The following is a 12,500-nucleotide window of genomic DNA, read 5'->3' as shown; positions in this document are numbered from 1 at the left end:
CGGCGCACCGGCCACAGCCCAAATTAAACTGCACAAATCATGCATGTTTTCAAACAAATTTCCTGAACACCCCATATCTGTCATTGGCAAGCCACGCAGTTAGTCCCACCCCCTAACGCCCCATTCACACGGGGCTTCAGCGTCAACGCTTGTCAGAGGGCATGTCTGAAGTTGGGGCTGACGCGATCGTCATAGCAGCGTCGCTGACGCTTCCGTCGGCAATTGAAAAGTTGAGAAAGTCCCAACTTCTACAAAGAGCAACGCCACTGAGGCAGCGCCGAGGATCCATAATGCAGTTCAGCAATGCCTGACATCACCCATTCAAAGTGAATGGGATGCGTAGAAGCTGACGTCCCGTGTGAATGGGGCGTGACCCACAGCATTGCCTGAGCCACTGTTGTACACACCGAGAAGTATTTACACCTACTTAGAAAACTTAGTGAGTAATTTTTTCAAACTAAACTAAGTGCTACACTAAATCTTTAGCTAAACCCTCATTACCTAAAGACTTTATTTTTTCAGACTGGTTTTTTGAACATGACGATGAGTTAACTGAACTCAAACGGCCACCCCAGTCACCAGACCTCAATCCAATAGAGCAGCTTTGGGATGTGGTGGAATGGGAGATTCCCATGATGGATGTGCAGCCGACAAATCTGCAGCAACTGCGTGATCATCATGTCAATATAGAGCGAAATCTCTGAGGAATGTTTCCAGTACCTTGTCGAATCTATACAACGAAAGATGAAGGCAGTTCTGAAGGCAAAAGGTGGTCCAACCTGGTACTAAAAAGGTTCACAACTAAAATATTTGTGTTTTAAAAACTCAACAAAATTAAATCTGCAGCAAAAGAGTATTTTACTAGAACTAAAAGTAAGTACAATGCAAAACAAATCAACAAACAAACATCAGAGCATGTGTGATCAGAGCATATTTGACCAGAAGCGCCAACTTCTTTGGCTTATTTCTATTTAAAAATTAAAGCTAAAGCTATTTGAGCTAAATTTAAGCTTCAATAAAATGCAAATATTAGTTAAATTCAAAAAATGAAATGATACCTTGAAGTAAAATGAAGTAAATAAAATAAAAATAAATTAATAAATAAAATAGTAATAACAAGTAACAAATAAAAATAAATACTTAATCACACACACACACACACACACACAAACACAAACACAAACACACACACGTGTAATATACAAATAAATGTATATCAACTAGTAAAAGTTGAAAGATAATATTTATATAAATTGCATGTATAAAACTTAATTCTAAATATTATTTTACTTGAATGTATATGATTAATGAACGTTTATTAATGTACACAACAATGCAGGCTTTTAAAAAATAGAAGGTTCTTTAAAGCTATAATGTGTAACTTCTGCACCAGCAGAAATAAATGAAACTGCACAAATCATGTATGTTTTCAAACTAAACATTTCCTGAACATCCCCCTTATCAGTCATTGGCTAGCCACACAGTTAGTCCCGCCCCCAAACTGACAGCATTGGCTGAGCCACTGTTGTACAACCACTGTACCACTGTGTTTACACCTACTAGTGCTCCACTAAATCTTCAGCTAAACCTTTATTACCTGAAGACTTTACTTGCAAAGCAAAAACAACATTATATTTATTAGATCTGAAATAAAAAAGTCTCCATAACCCTGAAGAATGCAAGGTTAACAAGCGAGAAAATCAATCACTGTGCACTAAAATGACTTCTCAAGGAGGGTCGGCAGTATCTACATGTGCAATCCTCCACCAATGAACAGAAGTGGACAACACCAGCAGCACCTGACCTCTCTGTACATGTCAAGTGTTCCCATATAGAACAGCGTGTACCAGCCACATGCGTCGCGCAGGAAATAAATAAATAAACCCGAGCAGCTTCTTACATGCACAGAGATGATCTGCTCATGCTCAGTGAGGCGATGCACATTTGCATGAGAAATGAAATGCATTCAGCGCTGCAAGCTGCTTACCTTACTGCAGTACAGCATCCAAACCTCATACAGCCTCTCGGTCGATGCCATTCTGCCCCGCAAGCCGTGAGCATGTAGGCAGAAATCTATTCCCGATAATAATCCCGAAAATATCGCGATCAGTATTCCCGAACCCTCATGGTGCTGAAAGGAGTTTGCCCAAACGCCACACTCGCTCACAGATGAAGCCCACTAATGGGTGAATGGGAGTGTGTGTTAATCCAGCGTGACAGATCGTGTCATTTCCTCCCTGCATGGCGAAATCCCATCCATCATGTGAACTATAGCAATCCCAGATGACTTTCAAAATAAATAAATAAATAAATCCCTCTGTTCTTCCAAGCCCTGTCAACAAATAGAGCACACGTTAAAAATAAATAAACAAACAGGCAGGTGTTTATATCATTGCAAATAGGCAAAACACATTTGCATGCCGCAGATCACAGTGTAATGCATGACTCTGAGAGAAGAGGAAAGATTTCCCAAAATAAACCAACAAGCATGACATCATCATCCCAGGCCAACTCAACACGCTCACAGAGACATCTTTATACTGCTGACTTTAATACGCAAGCCTTAACGTGGCATGAGATGATCAAAAATGACTATTTTGCTGATCCTCAACAACTATAAATACATTTATGATCCAAAATTCTGACTGACTTGGACAACTGTAGGAGAGAAAATTATACAAGTGCAATTTCTAGACCTGGCGATGCAGTGGCGCAGTTGGTAGTGCTGTCGCCTCACAGCGAGAAGCTCGCTGGTTCGATCCTCGAGGAGTTTCTGTGTGGAGTTTGCATGTTCTCCCTGCGTTCGTGCCAGTTTCCTCCGGGTGCTCCGGGTTACAGGTGAATTGCTAAATTGTCCGTAGTGTATGAGTCTGTGTGTGTGAGAATGTGTGTGTGGATGTTTCCCAGAAATGTGTTGCGGCTGGAAGGGCATCTGCTGCGTAAAAACTTGCTGGATAAGTTGGCGGTTCATTCCGCTGTGGCGACCCCGGATTAATAAAGGGACTAAGCCGACAAGAAAATGAATGAATGAATGTTATTAATAATTATTCAAGAAAATTCTGTTGTAAGAAGTGTTGTATGTTCTGACACAGTTTAGCGTTTCTGTCTAAATGTCGAATATGTTTTTTTTTTATGACATACAGTAACAAAATCCAAAGCTCTATATTAACTTTTTGTTTGCAGTTAAGCCTGGTTTATACTTCTGCGTCAAGTGACCGGCGTAAACTCACGGCGCAGGCAACGTGTGTAGCTGTGCATTTATACTTCTGCGCACTGTCTCTGTTGCTCTGCATTAACACTTCCAAAACGCTAGTGGGCAGTGAGGTGTAAATGTTCCTCTGTGTCGAGTTTCTTCGCTGCTGTTTTGCTTTTCCTGAACACTTCTGGGATGTACAAGTGGCTCAAACTCGCTCATTTTGAGGCAGGAACCGGCGGACGTGCAACAACTTTAACTATGAGGTAAACACAGAACAAAACTTTCCATCCGGAGCTCCTTCACGGGACTCCACACTTGCAAACAATCGCTCGCGCCATTCGCACGACCCTTGGTCCCGCCCAGACTCGTCAGCGCTACCAAGCCGACCAATCACAGAGCTTGCGCTACGCGTTGTTGCGACGTGTAGTTACATTTTTTGAGAGGTGCACGTCAGTGACGCCGATGGCCACGGCGAAGGGCTATGCGTCAGCGCCGTAGCATATGCAGCGTTTGACGCAGAAGTATAAATCAGCCTTTATTGTGGAATAATAGAATAATAGATGCTCTAATATGTTATGATTTGATGCTGTCAGTCTTTTTGATTCTTCATTATAATATTCAAATTATTTTTGTAACGTACTTGTTGAAAATCCCGGACTAATTCCAAACATGCTTTTTATTTTATTGATATTTTAAAAGTTTTTTTAACAAAATTGATATTTATTTCATTTCTAATGACAAAAACAAAAAATGTATGTAATTTCCTTGAATTTACAAAGTCTAGAAATTAAATTTTAGTTCTTATATTATTATATATCTATGTGGCTGAGGGTCAGTAAAATAAGAAATAAGTGAAGTTTATTTAGGCGAGGCAGTGGCGCAGTAGGTAGTGCTGTCACCTCACAGCAAGAAGGTTACTGGTTCGAACCTCGGCTCAGTTGGTGTTTCTGTGTGGAGTTTGCATGTTCTCCCTGCCTTCGCGTGGGTTTCCTCTGGGTGCTCCGGTTTCCCCCACAGTCCAAAAACATGCAGTACAGGTGAATTGGGTATAGTGTGTGAGTGAATGAGTGTGTGGATGTTTCCCAGAGATGGGATGCGGCTGGAAGGGCATCCGCTGCGTAAAAACTTGCTGGATAAGTTGGCGGTTCATTCCGCTGTGGCGACCCCGGACTAATAAAGGGACTAAGAATGAATGAATGAAGTTTATTTATAAACTAATTTCGAGAGGATGACGTGCTTATTGCTTGCGGCTGGTCCCTCATTATCCAATTTATCATTCACCAATCAGACGATTCCTAAGCCACTTTAAACACACTCAGTTCTATATCACAGCCAATGACCGTTAAGGTATAACATTGTTCACAGTCAATTAAATAGTGCTAATGTTGTTTTGGAGTCATACTTGCATCATGTTGCATATGTTATTTCAGCCCAAATATTCAAATTACCCTGATAAACAATATAAGGTGCAGCTTTAACTCAATTTCATGACTAAAGTAGTAATAAAAGACTTGTATAACAATACGAAATCCAAACATTTGCCACATATTACATGAAACAATATCATAACAACTGTCAGCGGTGTATACGACACTACTAGCATCTAAACATACATAAAGCTGTGTGTCAGAACACATAACATATATTGAGGCGAAGATAGTTTTATATTTGCATATTCAGACTTTCTCCTTAATAATATAATTTAATTTAAGTAGTATATACTAATTATAAATAGGAAAATCATATTAGGAGCCAATGATTTCAAAGTACAGCCTTGTTCACAGTCAATTAAATAGTGCTAATGTTGTTTTGAAGTCATACTAACATGCTATTTCAGACTGAATATTCAAATTACCCTGGTAAACATATAGGGGAGCAACTTTACCTTATTTTCGTGACTAAAATATTTATAAAAGACTTGGATAACGTTAAGAAATCTAAACATTTGCCACATATAACATTAAATAATATAGTCACAACTGTCAGCGGTGTATACCTGACTACTAACGTTAGCATCCAAACATACATTAAGCTGTGTGTGTGTGTGTGTGTGTGTGTATGTGTTTGTGTGTGAAACTCACCTGCCTCAACAAAAGCAGCTCGTCGAAACTCCCAATCCAAGAATCCAGGAATGCTGCAGGATCTGAAGCGCCAGTGACATTTAAAGCTGGGCAGTTTCAACAACCCAAACTGGCTTTTGACTCATTTTTGTAACCAGACTAGCCTGACAACCCGGATGCATATGACGAATATCATTGCACTGGACTGCGACGTCTGGTTACAAAGCCACGGCACGGGCTCGGGTGGCTTGAAGGTGTGTGTGTGTGTTTGTGTAGGCTGAGTGTATGTGTGTTTTTTTCTCTTGTCCCCTAGATGTTTTACGACAGGCCGCACTCCTTTACGTTGCCTATGTGGAGCTCATGTGAGTGGGGAAAGGCGTGGCTGAAACTGGCAAACCACCAATCACGTCAAGGCTGGTGAAATTAATATTTATTAGATTATGCATTCATTCATACACTTGTCGCTTGACGCTTCTTTGAGACATTGTTTTTGTACTAAACTGAGTAAAAGTGATGAATATATGATATAATATAATATATAAAATATAATATAATAAAATATAATATAAAAATATATAATATAATATAATATAAAATAATATATAATATAATATAAAATATATAAAATAATATATAATATAATATAATATAAAAGATATAAAATAATATATAATATGATATAATATAATATAAAAATATATATAATATAACATATAATATAATAAAATGTAAAAATATATAAAATAATATATAATATAATATAATATAATATAATATAATATAATATAATATAATATAATATAATATAATATAATATAATATAATAAAATAAAATATGTTTCCCAGAGATGGGTTGCGGCTGGAAGGGCATCCACTGCTTAAAACCGTGCTGGATAAGTTGGCGGTTCATTCCGCTGTGGCGACCCTGAATTAATAAAATGACAAAGCCAACAAGAAAATGAATGAATGAATAAAATAATATAAAAATATATAATATAATATATACTTTAGATTTGTGAATATTGGGAATGTAAAATATGTCTATAATAAAGTCTTGTTTTTTGTTATTTTAATAAAATATAATATTCGTTTTACAAGCTTGACATGTAAACATTTTGTGTAACCATCTGACAATATCTGAAAATATTAGCAGTAGTAGTAGTAACAATAGTTGCAATACAATATAGCTGCAATGCAATAGCAATGCAATCATTAGCTTCATTATTATAACATACACGTAATTTCTTGCATTTAATTTATTTATAAATTCTACATTTAATATTATTATTATTATTAGTAGTAGTAGTAGTAGTAGTATTATATTGTTTCCTTAATTACGAGTTATCAAATAATTCGCGTGAAATAACTTGACAAACCATGACCGCCCCCTGTTGGACAAAGCGCGCAAATACAGAAACACTTCCAGAAGAGTCCATTGGTAAGGTCTAGATGGGATACAGCTAGATACATCATACATCAATGCTGATACATCAATATAGCATCATTTTTGTAAGACTAAATAACAATAATTAATATTTTTACAGTACTCTGATACCTGGGTTTAGGATTGGGTGGAGGTAAAATACAATTTATTGGGTAATTTATTAAATAACTACTGTTTTACAGTGCTGTGAGGGCTGGGGTAGGAGTAGACGTTCTTTTTGGCTTAGTCTATTTATCAGGGTCGCCACAGCAGAATGAACTGCTTTAATAAAATACAATGAATGTGAAATTTAATACATAATATAAATAATCCTTAACTTCCTGCCGCAGCCATATCTAATCTAGCAACAACAGAAAAGAGTTTCATCGACGTCCATTACTGTCAAATTAATTGATGAAATTAAATATTTCGTAAGAAGCTAAGAGCAACTAAATATCTAGTTACAGGTCAAATTAACAACATCAAATAAAGAAATTATTACAGAAATGACAATTTAATCAGCCGAAATGGCGCGAAAATACAAATAAAGACAGGACACCAAAGAGTTACGAATCAGAGTAAGAATATATTTAACATATGTCTAAATCTCTCGTACAGTCCACATTAAAATTATAAAAAAAGATCAGTCACAGTTTGATGACGCGTTTGTTGAGGCAGTGTTGATATGTTGCACAGCATTGGTGTTTCCTTATGGAGTGAAAAGACTGTCAAAAATATTTAAACCCATGAAATATCAAACCTGTGCACGTGTTATTATAAAAACGTCAAAAAATACAACAAAAAAAAACTGAAAAAAATTGTGATTTTTATGAAGCGACACTTCCAAAATCGTACGCTTTTAGATGTAAATACGCTTTAATGGATTTGATTCACGCATTAAATATTTATGACAGTATTTTGACTCCATACATTTCTTCACAGGATTAATCGTCTGCAGGTTCTTCATTTCGAGGAAGAGGAGGGGTTTAGAAATATGAACACTGAGGTATAAACACACACAAACGGCTCAGTCTGATGATCAAATCCAGTGATCTGCAGCTATTTTATGATTTATGACAGGGTTTAGAGCAAACAAACAGCCATTACGGTAGTATGAGCACAGTATGCGTTGAATACTTTGGTAAACTACTGAATTGTAACTACTACACGAGTGCAGTATACACAGAAGAAGAGCTCACAGCAGGGAATAAGACACAAGTCACAGTGCATCTCAACCAGCTTCTATCACTTATCATGGCATTTTTCTGCCCATAAAAAACAATTGAAAAGTCAAATGTTGCATAAAGTGATGATATTACAGTCAGACAGAGCATATAGTGTTGATATTTATGAACGGTTTAACTGTACACTCTAAAAATGACTTTTTCTAGTATACTACTTATTTAAAATGAGTTGAAACAACACAATTCTTTGATTGTTTTGGGACAACTTAATTGTTTTAAGTTCAATCTACTTAAATATTTCAAAATTATTACATTAACTTAATCGATTTGTGTTGAGACATGACCAAAGGAGCTTGTCTTTTATTAAAAGAAATTAATTAAATATTAAAAAAGGATGCATGATTTAGGGGAAATATTTACATATATTTATTCAGTATAATAACAGTATAATATTCAGTATAATATTAATAATCATAATAACATAGTATTGATACAAAAAGATTCAAAATAAGAATATAAAAATAAAAAGTAGTACCATAGTGTCACTGTGAAATTTATATTTATATAATGTTTTATGATTATTATGAAAATGAGCAAAATAAGAAGCATTGAAATTAATATTTTACAGAATTACTATATTTAAGAAAATCCTAATGCATTAATTATTGCTACTAAATTAAAATATAAAAAATAAAGATTTGTGTTGAAATGGCATTGTAATAAGATTATAAATATTTATTAGTTATTAAAATAATGAGAATTATTCCCTCAAGATTGCTTCAAAATTAAGCACAATAAGAAATGTTAGCGCTGCAATACTTCACTGTAAAATTATAATACTAGATTTATTTTAAAAAGTAATAAAAATAGAACATGTGTAAAACGACAACACTAATATTTATGGTATTATTATGTCTTGATTTTTCAGACAGCCCAGTTTTATTTTATTATTATTCTTTTTTGGGAACTGAGCCGTTCAGAGAGGCAGAACACACTGGATCATAAACTGCTTCACATATACTTAATGAATAAAATTGCACTTATTTGATAATGTTATTTGATAATCACACTATATCCCAAGATCATCTTTATTTTGACCAATCCTCCAGCCCTAGCTGACAGCTTTTAGTGTAGGCCACAGCCATTAACAATGACTATACAGATGCTAATGTGCTAATGCATGAAACGTTCGCTAATTTGTGCTCATTCTAGAGAGCATATGATAGGCTAGAAACAAAGACACGCCCATAAGCGCAGGATGATGTCATTATCAACATTTTGGTCAAGGACGACTTAAACTAATGAGATTTCATTGTGGGCGGGGCTAACGTGTTATAGAAATACTAAACTTTTAATTATCTTTTTTTTTTTTTTTTTTTACAAATACTAATCATAGACACGCCCACAAGCACAGGATGACGTCATCATCAGTGTATTGGTCTATAGAAAGAGGATTCAAACCAATGAGATTTCACTGTGGGCGGAGCTAACATAGTACTACAAATGCTAAACTTTCTTTTTTCAGAAATACTAATCACAGACACGCCCACAAGCACAGGATGACGTCATCATCAATATATTGGTCCATACCAAACAGATTTAAGCCAATTAAATTTTACTGTGGGCTGGTCTAATCTAATAATACAATTAATTAACTACTAAACATTTTTTAACAAATACTAATCATAGACACACCCATAAGTCCAGGATGACATCATCAATTTATAAGTCCATACCGATAGGATTTAAAACTAATGAATTTAACTGTGGGCGGGGCTAACATAGTACTACAAATATTAAACTTTTTTTTTACAAATACTAATCATAGACACGCCCATAAGTGCAGAATGATATCATCATCAATATATCGGTCCATAAGGGGAAGATTTAAGCCAATGAGGTTTCACTGTGGGCGGAGCTAATGTAGTACTACAAATACTAATCCTTTTTTTTAACAAATACTAATCATAGACATGCCCTAAGTGCAGGATGATGTCATCAATAACGTATTGGATCGTACCAAAAGGATTTAAGCCAATGAGATTTCACTGTGGGCGGGGCTAATGTAGTACTACGATTAATAAACTACTGAACATTTTTTAACAAATACTAATGATAGACACGCCCATAAGTGCAGGATGACGTCATCATCAATTTATTGGATCATACCAAAAGGATTTAAGCCAATGAGATTTCACTGTGGGCGGGGCTAATGTAGTACTACGATTAATGAACTACTAAACATTTTTTAACAAATACTAATCATAGACACGCCCATAAGTGCAGGATGATGTCATCATCAATATAATGGTCTATACCAAACGGATTTAAACCAATGAGATTTTACTGTGGGTGGGGCTAACGTAGTGCTACAACTACTAAACATTAATTAATTTTTTTTTTACAAAAATCATAGACACACCCATAAGTGCAGGATGACATCATCATCAATTCATAAGTCCATACCAGGAGGATTTAAACTAATTAAATTTAACCGTGGGCATGGCTAACATAGTACTACAAATATAAAATGTTTTTTTTTTGTTTTACAAATACTAATCATAGACACGCCCATAAGTGCAGGATGACGTCATCATTAATATATCGGTCCATAACAAGAGGATTTAAACCAATGAGATTTCACTGTGGGCGGAGCAAATGTAATACTACAATTAATGAACAATTAAACATTTTTTAACAAATACTAATCATAGACACCCCTTTAAGTGCAGGATGACGTCATCATTAATATATCGGTTCATAACAAGAGGATTTAAACCAATAAGATTTCACTGTGGGCGGGGCTAACGTAGCACTACAAATACTAATCAAATAAACAGCAGAATGCAGCAGTTGTTAGGATTAATTGCTAGTTGCTCATGTAGAGGTTTGTGTGAGGAAGACAGTGAACGTTAGAAGTCCCACAGACCGTCCTCTGGCTCAGGATCAGTGGGAGACGGCGTGTTGCAGGTCTGGGTTGGGGTTTGGGACGGAGGCGTGTCTGGAGGGCAGGACACTGGCACAGCAGGATACATCAGACTGAGGAAAGAGTCCCTCGTGTGCTTCTTCACCTGGAAAACATAGATCAATACATGGATTACTCAGTAGGTAGACAGGGATACTTTTGAGTGTGTAACAGAAGAGTATCCAAGCTTTTGGGCATACTACTTCATCATTCTGTTGCTAAGATATGTGCCCTTTCAATCATCTTTTCATATCATTCACATTTTTTTTTATATTTAATTGCCTACCATATTAAATAAACTGCAGCAAATCTTTTCAGGTGTTTGCAGAAGTATGCTTTCAAAAGTTCTAAAAGTTTACATTGTTGTTGCAGATTAAATACAATGCTGAATATATTATTAATAATAATAATAATAATAATAATAATAATAATAATAATAATAATAATAAAATAATAATAATAATAATCAGTAGAAAATAACAACAACATTAATAATAATAATAACAACAACAACAACAACAATAATAATAATAACAGTAATAACAACTAATAATAATAACAATAATAATAACATCAACATTAATAATAATAATAATAATAATAATAATAATAATAACTTCAACAACAACAATAATAACAGTAATAACAACTAATAATAATAACAATAATAATAATAATAACAACAATAATAATAATAACAGTAATAACAACAACAACAATAATAATAATTATAATAACAACAACAATAATAACAACAATAACAATAATAATAACAACAACAACAATAATAATTATAATAACAACAATACCAATAATAATAATACCAACAGCAACAATAATTATAATAATAACAATAATAACAACAACCACAACAACAACAATAATAATAATAATAATATAATAATAATAATAATAATTCCTTACATTATATAGCGCATTTCTGGACACTCAAAGTGCTTTACACAATGGGGGGAATCTCCTAATCCACTACCAGTAAGGAAGGGACATTTATGACAAATAAATGTTTTCTATGAGGTTAGATTTTAATTAAAAACCATTTAAACATCTTTACCAAAGCCTTTCCATATAATTTTCAGTGTTCACCATGTTTGTAGTTTTGTTATCCTTTTTTTACCGTGTTTGTAGTTCTAATTGAATTCACATCCAACGCACAATGAATTGTGGGCAAAACCAAGGGTTAGAGTACTTTTAACCTAGTGAATTTACCTGTCTGAAGAAGGGATGGTTGAGGAGAGCTGTCGCAGATGGCCTGAAAGACACACACATGCACACACAAATAAACAAGCACACACACGTTATATAGGGTTAATTAAATATTTACCAATTACCATTTTGCCATCTTAACTGATGCTCAACACACACAAATCTGGAAATTAAGTATCGTGACAACCCTATCTGAAATGTGTACCTGCGCTCAGGCTGCTGCTGCAAACATAGTTGCACCAGGTTGTGCAGTGTGGCTGAGTGGTTTTTGGGAGCGGGACTCTGCGGTCGCTCCGCAGTAGCAGTGCGGGTCAGACTGCCAGTCGCCACACTCTCCCCAATCCCCGAATCCACCCCCGAGCGGGACACCTTCAGCGCACCCATTCCACCCAGAGGGTACGGAGGCACGTCCAGGAGACAACAGTGAGATCCCCGCAGCTTCTGAAGC

The 12,500-nt window shown here is 35.4% G+C and overlaps 2 protein-coding genes across 29 annotated transcripts in view; both read right to left on the bottom strand.

Annotated features, from left to right (window-relative positions):
• nbeal1 (neurobeachin-like 1) overlaps nucleotides 1-5,547 on the bottom strand; it is a 117,621-nt gene extending 112,074 nt beyond the window's left edge. For 8 of the 14 annotated variants that reach the window (XR_015493011.1, XR_015493013.1, XR_015493012.1 and 5 more), the window contains exons 1-2: nucleotides 5,278-5,547; nucleotides 1,988-2,332 (exon numbers count right to left, since the gene is read on the bottom strand). Coding sequence is in view for 4 of the 14 variants with exons in the window: in XM_087256441.1 (XP_087112567.1) it covers nucleotides 1,988-2,038 (51 nt within the window). In the remaining 10 variants the exon portion in view is untranslated. The remainder of the gene's footprint in view (nucleotides 1-1,987; nucleotides 2,333-5,277) is intronic. The other 6 variants (XR_015493015.1, XR_015493016.1, XM_087256445.1 and 3 more) reach the window with 1 other exon arrangement.
• Nucleotides 5,548-7,245: 1,698 nt separating this feature from the next.
• Nucleotides 7,246-12,500, bottom strand: part of stradb (STE20 related adaptor beta) — a 21,443-nt gene continuing 16,188 nt past the window's right edge. For 8 of the 15 annotated variants that reach the window (XM_087256473.1, XM_087256478.1, XM_087256472.1 and 5 more), the window contains 3 exons: nucleotides 12,258-12,500; nucleotides 12,056-12,098; nucleotides 7,246-10,934 (listed from right to left, as the gene is read on the bottom strand). The exon at nucleotides 12,258-12,500 is cut by the window's right edge and continues 5 nt beyond it. In XM_087256473.1, coding sequence (XP_087112599.1) covers nucleotides 10,776-10,934; nucleotides 12,056-12,098; nucleotides 12,258-12,500 — 445 coding nt within the window. In that variant the 3' untranslated portion in view covers nucleotides 7,246-10,775. The remainder of the gene's footprint in view (nucleotides 10,935-12,055; nucleotides 12,099-12,257) is intronic. The other 7 variants (XR_015493030.1, XR_015493035.1, XR_015493029.1 and 4 more) reach the window with 1 other exon arrangement.

This window comes from Danio rerio, chromosome 6 (genome assembly GCF_052040795.2).
Source record: "Danio rerio strain M-AB ecotype USA chromosome 6, GRCz13ab, whole genome shotgun sequence".
In the NCBI taxonomy this organism is placed as follows: domain Eukaryota; kingdom Metazoa; phylum Chordata; class Actinopteri; order Cypriniformes; family Danionidae; genus Danio; species Danio rerio.
Note: the sequence above shows the minus strand (reverse complement) of the source record. Positions and strands in the feature narration are given on the sequence as shown.